General features: G+C 31.5%; 1 protein-coding gene across 1 annotated transcript; it reads left to right on the top strand.

Moving 5' to 3' along the window:
• LOC144842009 (ATP-binding cassette sub-family C member 4-like) lies at positions 1-15,774 on the top strand. The gene is made up of 26 exons (XM_078698344.1): positions 1-74; positions 1,203-1,323; positions 1,717-1,932; positions 2,221-2,310; positions 2,440-2,603; positions 2,935-3,012; positions 3,257-3,506; positions 3,715-3,822; positions 4,439-4,540; positions 4,822-5,013; positions 5,310-5,491; positions 6,164-6,260; positions 6,829-7,014; positions 7,556-7,687; positions 8,072-8,164; positions 8,609-8,813; positions 9,408-9,487; positions 9,996-10,146; positions 10,773-11,000; positions 11,474-11,583; positions 12,292-12,483; positions 12,715-12,870; positions 13,061-13,150; positions 13,531-13,703; positions 14,812-14,917; positions 15,255-15,774. The coding sequence occupies exons 1-26, from the start codon at positions 19-21 to the stop codon at positions 15,411-15,413; spliced, it is 3,717 nt and encodes a 1,238-aa protein (XP_078554470.1). The 5' UTR covers positions 1-18; the 3' UTR covers positions 15,414-15,774.
• The last annotated feature ends 279 nt before the right edge of the window (positions 15,775-16,053 follow it).

The following is a 16,053-nucleotide window of genomic DNA, read 5'->3' as shown; positions in this document are numbered from 1 at the left end:
ACATTAGAATTGGATGATATGTACCCGTTGCTTGATGAAAACAAGACAAATTACCTCACCGATTGCCTAGAAAGGTATGATGTATATACTGTATAATAAAACAGAATGATTTACTTTCTTCCCTTCATTCATTCGTTCGTTCGTTCGTTCGTTCGTTCGTTCGTTCGTTCGTTCGTTCGTTCGTTCGTTCTTTCATTCATTCATTCATTCATTCATTCATTCATTCATTCATTCATTCATTCATTCATTCATTCATTCATTCATTCATTCATTCATTCATTCATTCATTCATGCGTTCGTTCGTTCAGTCATTCGTTCGTTTCTGCTTTCGTTCATTCGCTCGTTTATTCATTCATTCATTCATTCATTCATTCATTCGTTTATTCATTTATTTGTTCGTTTATTTATTCATTCATTCATTCATTAATTCGTTTGTTTATGTATCTATTCATGCATTCGTTTCATCATTTATTCATTACGTTCAATTATTTTGTTCATTTATTCATTCAATGATTTGTTCAATTTCGTCAAAATCAATAACAATACAAGAAGAATGTACTAGAAGAACAATATTAGAAGGAATACACTTTAAGTGGAAGTAAAGATGGTATATTTTAAAGCAGTTAAATAAATGATGAAAAGGACTAATGTACTTGAAAGAGGAGGAGTGCGGGTCCAGTAAATTATTTGGAAACATTCAGAAGCTGTTGACCATACCATTCCTATTTTTGTTAATGGTTATTGTTTTAATCCGCTCAGAGAATTGTGTTGCTTTGAATCAGGTGTGTACGCGTAGTTGTTTGAATGATATAAACTAATACCTTGCATAATTAGGCCTATATCCATCTCAAACAAAGACAAGAGTAATAGTTATTTAAAGTGTTATTAATCCCATCATTGTGAAAGTTCAATTTCCTGTTTTGCAAAAAAGCTACTACGAAATAAAATTGTTAAGTTAATTACTGACCGTGCACATACTATCCAACTAACTACAGTATAAGATTTTGTTATATTTAGATTTTAAAAAATCTAAAAATAATCTTAAAGGGCTGTCCCTGTACATATTAGAAATTGTCCGGAGGAAGCTATTTCGCTATTTGTTGTTATCCGTTGGTACTGAACAATCGTAATTTTCCAAGAACAGGAATAACATATTTTGTGTTGAGTCAAGTGTAGTCTTGTAAACAATTTGTTTTTATTAGAGAATGGGATAAGAAGATTCACAAGAGAGGTGATGACGTTCTAAAGCCTAGTCTTAATATTGTCTTAGCACAGTTCGTATGGAAAACGGTTCTCACCACAGGCGTGTTGGTAACTATAGAGGTAAATTATGATATTCATTTGGAATATTTCTCCCGTTTTGGTATTTTATTTACAAGTAGGCCTACATCTCATAGGCCTACAGTAAACCAAAGATATGTGATAGTTTAAAGAGGGTGGTAAATTTCAGTCCACATGAGAACTAAGAGCGAGTTTACCAAAACAAGACTGTGGCATGAGGACGACGGTGTGATGACATGCACTGGCGAGTGACACTTAGTACGATGTCATCCAGTTTTAAATCCAATGACTACGTACTCGAATTACAACGACTGAACAAGAACTAACTCATCATGCTTAATTCCGATTAAGACATGCGACTATGCAACCACCAGTCGCCTGGTACTTTTTTGTAAACTAAAATTATCTATGCTCAGCTTTATCTATATTTATCAGGAAGTGTGTAAAATAGTAACGCCACTATTTGTTAGCCGTCTAGTCACGTACTTTTCCGTAGAATCGGATATAACTACCCAAGATGCCTATGTTTGTGCATCTGTTATTGTACTCCTGACCATTGTTGCAAACGCAGTACATCACCCGTTCTACTATTTTAGCCAATTGTTAGGCATGAATGTTCGAGTTGCATGTAGCGGCCTAATATATAGAAAGGTGAGTACCTTTTTTATCATTTGTTATCTATTACTAAATTCTTAATGCGGGACGCGACGTAAGCCTACCTATGACTACTATAAATGTCATTGCTACGGTCGTCCTGTTTTGGGAGTGGCTGTAATAAAACAAACAACATACAATTTCCGGTTTAATTGTGCCAAATGGAGAACACTAAACTAAGCCGTTGATCCCAAACCCAATGTAATGACATTCAGCAGTGCATCTAAATTTTGCTTAGCCCAGGTGCGACAAAATTGATTTAGTTTTAATATTTTTTATTTATAGGCTCTTAAGCTGAGTAGTATAGCATTAACTAAGACGACCGTTGGACAGGCCGTAAATCTGTTATCCAATGACGTCAACAGATTTGACCAAGTGAGTTTCATTTTCTATTTGTTAAATGTTATTTTACCAATATGGCCTAATAGTAATGTCTAACCTTTGCTTAGTTCTATTTGCTAATACTAAAACGTTGACTACTGTTATGATGTTTGTAAATGATAGGTGTTCAGCTATATGCACTTTATTTGGATAGCACCACTGCAGCTAGTTGTTGTCACAGCTTTACTATGGCAGCAATTAGGCCCATCGTGCCTTGCTGGTGTATCCATTATTCTACTGATGATTTTAATACAAGCCAAATTTGGAGCACTTTTCTCTAAATACAGGTAAATAAACAAAAATTAAATGCATCAATGTTATCAGCTACTGAGAATTGATTGAACTAAAAGAATATCATATTAAATATACCTTTATATATTTATAATGTTTTTTGATATGATTATATCATATAATAATAAGCTTTATTTATTCACGGAAACATCTTAAGTGTGCCTTAAATACAAATAACCAAGGTATCTTAACTGCGTGTATATTGCAGAATATAGCAAACTTCACTTTAATGTAAACAGTCTACACCAAATTATATGAATTTCTGATTAAACAAATCCATCTTTTTCCTTAAACTCAATTTTAATAAAATATAAATTGTACTTTCAGAGAGAAAACTGCAAAATTGACAGATGAAAGAATCCGTTTTATGAATGAAATTATTGCAGGAATGCGAGTCATTAAAATGTACGCTTGGGAGAAGCCATTTACCCAGCTTGTATCTGATTGCAGAAAGTAAGTAGGCCTACTGTATTTTCTAAATGTGTTTGTCTGTAGCCTAGAAAAGTATCATGGCTATATCATTAATAATGTTCTTGATCCGCACTTTTTAAACAAACTATGCACATTATTTAAAAACAGTTTTTTTTTTATTTAGTTCTGGTTTGGTTGACTGGAATGTTAGTAAATTGTTATAATTCTATAATTACAGACGTGAAATCAGCAAAATACTTAAAAGTACATTTCTTCGTGGGTCTACTTTTGCATTCTTCTTTACGACCACGAGTCTGGCTAGCTTTGCTACATTTGTCGTCTACTCATTGGCAGGGAATGCCCTTACAGCTAGGAAAGTATATCTAGCTATTCCACTGTATAACGTACTACGTCTAGATGCTGGCCTGTTCCTGCCAATTGGTATCATGATGGTAACGGAATCAATTGTATCGTTGCGTAGAATTAAAGTAAGTATAATGTTTATTCTTGAAAGGAACTTCACAACAGAATAATGAGGACCAACATTTATTCTAATTTTTCAAAATGGTGAGCTTAGATTATTCTTAATTGTTTCGGCTTGGCTTAGGAACATTATCGTTGTTGTAGGCTACGTGTCCTCTTCTAAAAGTTGTTAGTAACATAAACCAAATTAAACTGAAACATATTTTCCTTCAGGAATTTTTAATGTTAGAAGAATTGGTTAATGAAGAAGATAATAACAATCGACATAATTCAAGAGATGGGGAAGTTAAGGTTGAAAACGTTTCAGCTTCGTGGAATCACGTAAGTGAAAATTGTTTAGGATTGACAGAGATCGGATTCGTTCAAGTACTTGCGTCAGCGTCATGCTTAGTCACTAGCAAACTTCCCCAAACACTCTGTTTTGTTCAAGTCTACACGAAAATTCAGTACTTGGAGACTTCCATGATTTTTCCATCTGCTGATGACTTCTAACATAGTCTGTATTGCCAAATGTTATGCATACTCGAGTAAAACTCTTGACAAGAAACGTAAACACCAGAGAACTGGTTTTCGGAAGTCAGGCCTTGAATCGTCTTGACAAATTAGTTAGCTAGTGATTTTGGAATCAACAAATGACAGTTGTTGTAGTCATGCGATTTTATAGTATACGGTAGTGTAGATCGCTTAGTGTAGACAGTAGGCCTACAAGCCTACGTACTTCTTCAAAGAGTTGCAACTAGTATGTAGGAAGATTTTTATTGTTCCGAGGACAGGCTCCATTTTACATTTTGATAAAGTGGTACATGTTGTTTGCATGTAAACTAATGTTTCCTTGTTTAAACTATTTTCAAACTAGTAGGCATCCTATATGTATAATCCTTAATTGAAGAATACAAACTAATTGAGTTTAAATTAAATTTGAGCTTTGTTTTAATAGATTGATGGTAAAACGTCTGCAAATATGGTATTAAAGAATATCAGTTTGAACATAAAAGGTGGAGAAATCTTGGCAGTTGTAGGACCAGTAGGCTGTGGAAAGGTAAGATCTTGAATCAAGGGATGTTTTATAAGTAGAAGGTAAACATTTTTATAAGCATGTTTTGCAAGTATATTCAAACTCTTCTTGAATAATAATAGTTGAAAATCATTGCTCTCTGTTTTCCCTACGGTTACCCTCAGCACAGAAAGGCTGCTACATGCACACCCAAGTTTTAGGTATAATAAACTTTCTCAACATCGTAGGCCTAATATTTCAGACTGACAACCTTAAAATATACCGCATAACCAATTGCGAAACATTACTATAATTGTTTTTATTAGTCGTCCTTGTTGATGGCAATTATGGGAGAAATGTCAGACATTATAGGGGATGTAATGGTGCCTACAAGGCTTGCCTACACGTCACAGCTACCATGTATTTTCGCTGGTACTATTAGAGAAAACATTGTATTTGGAAAACCGTATGAAAAGGAAAAGTTTGATGATGTCATCAAAATATGTGCATTAAATGAAGTAAGTGGTGGTTACATTGCTGTATACGGTTCGAAGCTCTAATGGAGTACAGTACATTTAAATGATTATGTTATTGACGTAGTTTTATGTCTATGGCAACATCATAATATTCATGTTAAACCATATTTATAATCACTTTTCACAATCTTTCAAACCCTGTATGATCGTTTATTGTAACTAACACATGACAGTCACAATGTGTAAACACATTCCATGATGTCTGACTACGTCATCCAAAAACGCCATTATTTAACCTACGTGAGAAATGAATATTATTAATATATTCTCTTCTAAAGGATCTTGAAGTTTTACCAAAGAGAGAAGAAACACTTGTTGGAGAACGAGGAGTGAAGCTTAGTGGAGGTCAAAAAGCAAGAATTGGACTGGCAAGGGCTGTTTACATGGATATGGATGTATATCTTTTAGATGACCCTTTGAGTGCTGTGGATGCACACGTTGGAAAACATTTATTTAACGTGTATGTAGATTATTAGTATTCATCATTTCTACGTTCTATCATTTCAGTATATTGATACAGTATAATATTATAATAATAAATGTTAATAATGTAGATGTTTACTTATATCATGTAATCGCCAATGAAACACTGCTATTTTTTCTGTTGTTTTATTATGTCGTTTTGATTTAGCTAGCGTTTTGCTTATTTTATTTTGTATCTGCGTTAAGATCCAGCCACTGATACCCAAAGTGTTGTCATTTTTTTCATTATTGCTTTTTAACTTATATCGTTATACTGATATTAATTCAATATTGTTATTTTTGCTTAACATTGATAGACTTTCTTTCTTTTTACTCGCGTGGACGCGACTCTATAGTTCACTATGTCGGTCGGTCGGTTGGTCGGTCTGTCTGTCTGTCTGTCTGTCGGTCGGTCCGGTATCACTATGCATTGTAGCACGCGACTTAATGGCTGTTGGCCTTGTTGTTTAATAAAGTATGTATTCGTTCAATGCCTAACGAAATACGACTAATAATAATGACAGATCTTAGACAATAAAACAAACTGATAAACCTATTAAAAGTAGACAGACATTTGAGAATTTGTGAATATCTGAATAGGAACTAGACATACACATGTTGCTATACATTTATTAATTGATTAATATACTAAAAGTTACCTTTCTTTCAGATGCATTAGAAATAAATTGAAGGACAAAGCATGTATATTAGTGACTCATCAACTTCAGTACTTGGACAATGTTAACAAGATACTTGTTATGAAAGACGTGAGTGTCGCCTTTTATTTTGTTAATTGAATTTTCTAATTATATATTAAACATGTTAACTCATATGTCAAGTTCAATTTATTTCATAAGATACATCGACATACTATGTAAAAACAAAAATGAGAGTTTAAAAAAAGTAGAATGAACTTACGCTGGAGAAACTTAATGAGCCTAGAGGGCTCTAAGGCTAGTTCCACCACAAACAAAAATTAAAAAGTATATAAGTCAAATATTTATATATAAATAAACATTTCAAGCGTAGACAAATAATGAATAGGCCTAAATAAATAACGAAAAACAAAAGAAAATAAAGCTATACATAAATGCAGTTGCATTCAAACCTCAACATATTATGCGAACAAATATCACACATTAAATGCAGACATGATTACATCCGTTTTAGAAATTCTATTAAATATAACTAACCATTGAGTTAATACTACAATAAAATAAATAATGTTTTCTTCGAAAGTACCGTAGTAAATAAATAAAAATGGAAATTCAATGACAAATGATTTTTCAATTCTTCCAATAGGATATATTGATCGTTTTCTGTATCTCTATATAGGGTCAAGTAGCCGGATATGGAACCTACAATGAACTGCAATCGTCTGGGATTGACTTTGCTTCATTGCTCAAGGCACAGGAACCTGAAAATGATGAGTTTGGTTCACATCATTTACAAAGAAATGAGTCGAAAGAAACGAAAAGCCTCGGTGATTCACCCTGCTCTTTACAATCTATACAACCCAAGGTTAGATTACACATTGTTATTTAATCAAAAATGATTACAATCAATCCTAAAAAGATGTTTCACAAATTGAAAGTAGATTGTTAACATTACATATTTGTAGAATTCATTGATTGACATGATCTACAATTTACCAAGCATTAGCCTATATATTATATATATTTATCTTCTCGATATTTATTATGTTGTATTTATTTGATTATACATGTTACCATATAACACCCAAACAAATAAACGCCTCTCTCGAATAAAACCCTCCTGAACTATAAACGCCCCGGACGTTTATTCGAATAAATACGGTAGTAGTAATCCTATGTGAGTCAAACACTTCCAGATATTGCTGTTATATAAAAATTTAAAAAAATAAACCTTATGTTTCATTACTTCGTATTATTTTTTGTCATGTCACTTAATCTGTATTGAAATTAAATAAGAATAAATATGAATTGTGCTCTGCACTCGAAATAAAGTTACTATTATTATTATTATTATTATTATTATTATTATTATAGTCGTTGATGTATGTAATGTATTATTTATGCAGCTTAAAGAAGAGAACGAGGAAGAAACCAAACGAGTTGGTAACATCTCAGCCAACGTTTACTCGAGATATTTCACTGCTGGTGGTACCGTTTGGTTTCTAATACTGTTTTGTATAATCAATGTTGCAGTTCAGGTACTTAATAACAAATCTGTTTTCCGTTATTTGAACATTTTAATTGTTTAACATTGTTGTACAGTGTTTTTATGTTTTTGTATCTGATTTTTCTGTATATTGTATGTATATCTTTAATACACCGGTACAATATTGTAATATTAAAAGTGTTATCACGTAACTGATGACATGATCATGATCGTGATTGAGCAACTTTTGACCAAACACTAACGCAATCCGTACTTTGATGATTTCATCCCGTACAGAAAACATGACAATACATTACTGTATTTTAACACATTAAAAACTTTAATATATGCTATTTACATTATTATATTTTCTTATATGTAATTTTTATATTCTAAATTGACATCATTACATCCTACTCTTTTTTTTTTTTTGCAGTCTCTCCTTAACACAACAGACTGGTGGTTGTCGTACTGGGTGTTTAATGAAGAAACAGCACAAGAAGAATTCTATTTAGTTAATTCAAATTATGTAAGCAGAATATATATATATTTAACAAGGCTGTATACATGGCTGCAGTCGCGTGCTCAAATTTGAGTTAGTGTTTACCGACCGACCGACCAACCGACCGACCGACCGACCATCCGAACAACCGACCGACACAGTGAGATGTAGAGAGAGAGAGATAGGGAATTGCTTGATAAACTATTATGTTGTAGTATATATTTTTATATGGTTTGTGTGTGTATGTGATTTTAAAAAGACAAACAAATGAAATTATTCCACTTATAAAATGATAATTTAAATAGAATGGGTAGACAGGCTTCTATTTTTAGTTAAAACAAATTTAACTTAAAGGTAAATTAATATTTGTAGATTAAATTATTTCAAGTTCATAACTATACTAGTATGTGACATTAAATGGCATATACAGAAAATACATTTTTTGTTAACATTTAATTTTTTCCACATTAGACAGCAGACCGATCAACATTAGAGTTCAATTCAAATTGGTACATTTACATATTTTCTGCACTAACTGGTGTCTTGATTTTATTAAACTTTCTTCGAACATTGACAAGTTTTACAATTGCTGTCAACGCTTCGGAAAACTTGCATAATGAAATGTTCCAAGCCATAGTCCGTGCACCTATCAGATTCTTCGATATCAATCCAGTTGGTAAGTTTTATTTTCGTTTAGTTAAAACCATTCTTTCTAAAAACTTTTACTTAATACAATTATTAGCATGTCTTTGCCTCTGAACATACAGTACACTGACATGAATCACATCCAAGAAAAGTAAGTAAATAAAATAGATATAATAAAACTGTACGTAAAGTATTGAAAATGTAGAGCGGTTAATGGAATGTATTCCAGAATTGATGTTTGACAATGAGCTTATTAGTAGGAAAGAATATGCATAAACACGTCACAGAAACGTAAATGCATGTACACTTTGGTTTAAAAACGGCAAAACGTCTGATGATTGCTCGTATCGTTCAACCTAAGGGATCCATACATAGACACTATCAACGTCTAAAGAGAAACATTGCATTAAGCCATTATGTTTCTTTTAAATTATTTAGACCATTTTAATAGTGGTTCTTTTATTAATAATTGTTAAGGTAACAACAATGGGTAAATCTAATTATACTTTAACTTTTATGTGATCATAGTTTATGCCTATTACAAATCTATCTATACATTGTTTAATCTTCTACTACTGACATTTTATGAACTTAAAATAACCATGCTTTCGTTTTCTATTTGAAGGTCGAATTCTAAATAGATTTGCTAAAGATATCGGCTATATGGATGATCTTCTACCAATGACGTTGGCAGATTTCGTACAGGTGAAACACATTATTACTATTATTATATTGTATTAATTATGTAGACAATTAAAGTCGTACTTACGTAAGTTGAAGAATACTTATTGAAGTTTATTAACAGCTGAATTGGTGTTTGTCATAAATTTGTATCAACATTATACAGATAAAATGGATAAAAATGGACATTTATTAATTAGTAATAATAATATAATATTATACTTAACACTTAATTAATTCTTAGAAATTAATAATATTATTAAAAAAAAAAAATCAATCTTTGAACAATTTGTATACAGTAGCCTACAATACAGCGAATTTGGTTCTATGTTTAAAAATCGTTTCATATTGTTCTAAAGAGGTTACTCCAATCATGGAGGTATAAAATACCTCCATGCTTCAATATGGTCTTAATAAACAAGTGCGTTAAACTCTTCTTAGACATTTCTGTAACTATTGTGGTGGAGAAGTAAGATTTGCCAGTTAAATTAATTTTTTAATGATAATAATCCTTACTGGCCTTCTTTTTCAGGTTGCCTTGATGGTTATTGGCATTGTCATCACTGTTGCTATTTTCAACCCGTTTATCTTTATTGTTGTTGTTCCACTTGGACTTATTTTTATATGGTTGCGCAGGTACTACTTACAGACATCACGTGACATAAAACGAATGGAAGGAATAAGTAAGTGTTGTAATAATTATCTCATGTTCGTGTATCTATCTTTTAACAATATGTTTACGTTTTTTTAACGTATGTTAGTATTGGGGTGTGTTTCTAAATATTTATTGGTGCATGTCTTCTCTTTATATGTATTGTTTGTATCGTACTTTTTATAATAATCATTACTATGTAAAGTTTTTGATATTAATATTTATATATATATATATATATATATATATATATATTATGAGATCATGTTCCGAATATGAGCACTGTTTCTATAATTTACAGTATGATTTATATATATATATATATATATATATATATATATATATATATGTAACTTGTGTAACTAAATTGTGAACAATATAGCTTAGCAGTTTTATGAAATGTTTTCCTGAGATGAGAGCCCATCATATTGTACTCAGTCTCTTATACGTAATACAGTTTCTATAACCACAAAATAACAGATTGAATTGAACTGAATTGAACATTGCCTGTAACTGAATACTACTGAAACAATTGGTTATACAGTTCATTAGTTCATTTACATCAAACAGCAAGTAAATCGTCAAATACATAATAAAAATGAATGAATTTAATTACTATAATTTTGTTTTCAGCTGATTTATTTTGTTGTATTGCAGCTCGTAGTCCAGCATTTTCACATTTATCCGCCACTCTGAATGGACTACATACACTTAGAGCCTTTAAAGTACAGCAGTCATTTGTACAAACATTTGAAAATCATCAGGACCAGCATAGCCAAGCGTGGTATTTGTTTTTAGCTTCTTCGAGGTATTTTGGGATTTGTCTTGACTGGCTGGTGGGGACGTTCATTGCTGTTGTCACATTTGGATCTGTTCTCTTGTCTGGTACGTACATTATTAGTTCAGGTGGATCAGGTTGAATAAGATATCTGGCGACTTTGAAACTATCAACTTACTCACTTATAAAATTACCAAATATACGGTTAAATTCAACCAAAATACCCATTCGCCTCCAGTCAATTTAACTTCTTTTTCATGAGGACATTATCTGACAACCCTATCTGGTTTTAATTTGTTTCATTCTGTTTTTAATATTATGTAATACTTTTCCATGTAAATAATTGAAATCAGTGATAAAAAAAAATTTATGATTTTAGCACAGACCAACTCAACAAAAAAAACCCATAAATCATCAACATTCGCCGTTTAAATGTATTTGTTCATTTTTAAGAATCGCATGAGAATTTGTTCAAATTACAAATTGATCACCGTATTGGAACTGAATGACCTTATAGCGAAAGGAGAATACTTACAGATTTGTTACTCACGATAATACTTTCTTTTTCTTGTGTTTTCAGATGTTAGTAATTTAAATTCTGGATATGTTGGCTTGTCGTTAAGCTATGCATTGTCTTTAATGTGTGATTTCCAATGGGGAGTCAGGCAAAGTGCTGAATTAGAAAACCTGGTAAAAGATTTTACTTAAAAAGATATTAAGCATAAGTCATAGACTATTATTATGTCATCAACTTTCCGGATCAATTGTTTTAAGTCATTATAAAATTACAGTCATTTGTTTAAAAACATCACAACGTACAAACCTCTATCATGTTTTACCACATGAACTGTAATACTGTAATAATGCACATCTACCATTCATTCTAAACTCTATACATGAACAATACAACGATGAAAGGTTAATAAATAAATCAACCTAAATCACGAATTATCATGGAAGTATCAGGCCGAATTAGTTGTGTCTAATTGTCGATTTATTATTGATGAAACGTTTTGTTAGCACCTGAATAAATGAAAATATTGTTCATAATAGTAATACCATAGTATAGTTTACTGTTTGAAAACTTCATTCAGATTCAGTTTATTTGAAAGCCATGTCACAATTAGTGATTTGTCAATAGGATATAGGCTTATAAATACCGTAATATGCCTTCAATGTATTATCCTTTATAAATAAATGTCTTTTGAATTGAATTGGATATGTTTATTCATTGTACAGCTCTATCTACACCATCAAACCTTATGTTACAAAAAAAAGAGTGATTTGCCCATATATGGCAAGATGATGGCATATCACTACCATATTTAGGCACATCACACTTTGTTTTGTCAGAAGATTTCAACTAATTGTTATACTTTTGTATTCCAACTATTTTAGATGACTTCTACTGAAAGAGTAATTGAGTTTACTGATGTGGCGCCCGAAGCTCCACTTGAATCAAACTTGAAACCAGCATCGGATTGGCCTAAGGATGGACTAATAACTTTTGAAGATGTATCGCTGGCGTACTATGATGGCGGGCCAACTGTATTGAAAAATCTTCATTGCTGCATAAAATCGAGAGAAAAGGTAGGTAGGCCTACGATATCAAACGCTGTATCGAAGTGATTATTTATGCTAATTTATACTAATAATGTTCACATATATGTTTTACATACATGTACCCCTTTTTAACCCCTGATAGAATGAAATATTTGTCTATTTTTACGCAAAAACATGATTTGTTGTCCAGTTTCCTTCCTTCCCCATTTGTACGTAAAATCTACAATTTTCCGTTCTTCGTGTACAACATTGTTACAGGTCGGTGTGGCGGGACGAACTGGTGCGGGAAAAAGTTCTTTGATGACCGCTCTGTTGCGATTGGCTGAACCCACAGGAAAGATTTTGATAGATGGAGTATCAATCGAGGAACTTGGATTGCATAACCTTCGAAAAAATATTTCAATCATACCTCAGGTATCTTTAAAATATTGTATTTTAAAACTAAAATATACAAAATTAATATTAGTATTAGTATTACAAAAATTGTAAAAATTTTATATACTTTGTCATTTTGGAAAGAAAACCTCAGTTTATAGACTTCTATCAATAAAAAGTGAATTTATATTATTTTATATTCTGTATTTACAACTTTATTTTTGTTTAGGATCCTGTTATATTTACTGGATCGCTTAGAAGGAATCTAGATCCATTTGAAGAGCATACCGAAACAGATCTTTGGAAAGCATTAGAAGAGGTTTGCTTATTAATTATCTAAGTTTTGTTTAATCAAAGTAAATTAGTTCAGTTTAGTTCAAACATTTCCTTTTGTTTAATGTTTTATTCTATGCTTAGTTTATTCATTTTGTTTATTTTTAAATGTTTACTTTTGAGAAAATGTTATTTGGATAAACTCACTTTTTTTTACCTGATGGCATGTATATACAATATTTTGAAATCATAATGAAATTTCTTCTTCAATATTCAGCCCATGTTGTTTGGTATATGACATATCACATACAAATACTGTTCCAACAATAGTGCAGACTACCATTACTCTTCATTATAATAATACCGTTTAATGTTATGGAAAAGTTGGTGTAAGTTGATCATGTATTTCTCCTTCTCTAACTTTAGGTTGAACTTAAAACAACAGTTTCAGAGTTTTCTGAAAAAATGGACACTCAAATTAATGAAGGTGGAACAAACCTTAGTGTCGGTCAACGGCAACTGTTGTGTTTGGCTCGTGCAATACTCAGACAAACTAGAATTTTAATTATCGACGAAGCTACCGCTAATGTAGATATCAGGTGAGCAGAAAAAACTATTTATTTGTAATTTATACCTTATCCATGGGCTTCTTGTTTTTTTTAGTAATATTGGGTGTTTTTGTTCTATAGCTCGCTATGTAGGTCGGTCGTTCGGTAAACACTAACTCAAATTTGCGCACGCCACTGCAGCCATATATATGGCCTTGTTAAACTATAAAATGAATGTACGAAAGTCGATCGTATATTATATCTGCATCACAGGTTACCTGGCATTAAATCAATTGTTAAATCACCATTCAAATAGTCTATCTCGAAAATATGCTATAATATATTAAAAAGAATCCCACTGCGATTACTTTTGCAGATCAAAGAGGGGCGAGGGGAGGGGGGTTTCTTTTCACAAGATTGTACGGTACCTGGATATTATGTAGATTGTACATCGGTAACGTACAGATATTTCTGGAATTAAAGGGTATTACTTCTTTTTGAAAAGAGGAGGAGTTTGGTAGTCGAGTGGTTTAGGATATATTCAGGAAGATAAGAATAACTACACCAGTCCACTCCGCTGTACATAATCATATTTGTAATAACCTGTATTAATTTTTTTTTACAACCAATTAGAATTTTTGTTATTGGATAACAAAATTGATTATAACGAATGCATATATTTACTCTAATTAAAAAACGTCCAATATTAAATCAAAATTAGGATTATAAATATGATATAACCAATCATCTAATAACTAGTAATTAGCTATATTAACAATGATATAGGTTAATGCATCTGAATTTAATTTATGTTTAAAACGAAATATTAAAATTGTGTAGCAGTAATTTATTGCCATAGGCCTGCGAAGTGAAAACTTCCAACCTCATTTCAACTAATAATAATTCATCTCCACTATTGAATAAAAGTGAAAACGTCGTCCTAAATTCCAAATACTTGAACTTTATTATCGCAATTCATTATATAAAAAAACTTGAAGTTGAACATAAAATATCGCATAAAAAAAATATAAAACATTTCACTCAAAAGGTAATTAAAGAATAACAAGATACACATACCAATTGACATGTTGAGTTTGAGTTGTATAGAATTTTAAACGTGTTATAATTTTTGATAGTATTAATTTTTTTTTTCTTGCAGAACTGACCAACTTATTCAATATACCATTCGTAAGAAATTTAATCAGTGTACCGTTTTAACTATTGCCCATCGACTTAACACAATCATGGACTCTGATCGTATTTTAGTAAGTGTTTTCCTCACAAAATCCAATCGCAATACTGTATTTGCGTGGAAGATTTACACAGCAATATTCATGTCGTTCATCTGTCATTAATAAACAGTGCTCATTCGTTTGTCTGCAATTTTTTTAATTGAAAAGTCCATATCCGAGAAGACACGTTCTGAGTCCAGAACTAAACCTTGGTGAAATGCTTATTTTTCTCTTTCTTAACCACTCGACGCGACTCGACATTCTTGCCGGCGTTTCAAATTCAAATTCTTTATTTACAAACATTGTTGAATTTACAATATTAAAAGGATATTCCAAGCGATAACACATTTTTATTTTGTTTATTCCATAGATTCTAGATCAAGGCTGCATTGTTGAATTCGATAAGCCGTTTCTTTTACTGCAGAAAGAAAACGGAATTCTGACAAAAATGGTGTCAGAAAGTGGACGAAAAGAAGCTGCCAAATTACTTTCAATTGCCAAAGAAAAACATTATAGCAATAATCTTTAACCAACTAAGCAGAAGTGGTTCTGTAAACAAAATTAGATAATAATACAGTACTACTTCATTTTAATTCAATGATTTTTAATTTTGATCAGTCAGTTTTCAAAACGGGGCCGTTTCATCATGCTGTCATCTGTGTACTAATTACAGTATGTTTCATAAGCCAATATTACGTCTAACACTGACAAGGAACTGGACGTAACGAGCCTCGTTTCTGTTGCTTATGTTTTTGTGTATGTTCATTTAGGGATCATTATGAAAGACAGTAATTGTTTTACTTCTAATCTGATTACTACAGCAAGTATTATGTACAATTTACCTCATTCGTTTATACAGATATTTTAGATGTTTACATTTTGTAAGTTTAATTTAATTACACAGTCTATAATAAACAATGGTTGGCAAACGTTTTTATTGCATCGTTATAATAACAGTCTGTACTATTTTAATTGTTGTGTGATGATTTCTCTATGTCTGTTTAGTTTTGTACTTTATTAGCGATGTCTGTAATTGTGGAATCAATGGTTACTTTGGTTTCAAAGAGAATAAAAAAAAACTATCTGATTGATTTTCACGAACAATAATAAATATCTAATAATTAATTCATAGACAAGTACATAGACCTATATGTATTTCCCGCTAGAAC

Source organism: Antedon bifida, chromosome 5 (genome assembly GCF_963402885.1).
Source record: "Antedon bifida chromosome 5, ecAntBifi1.1, whole genome shotgun sequence".
Lineage (NCBI taxonomy): Eukaryota > Metazoa > Echinodermata > Crinoidea > Comatulida > Antedonidae > Antedon > Antedon bifida.
Note: the sequence above shows the minus strand (reverse complement) of the source record. Positions and strands in the feature narration are given on the sequence as shown.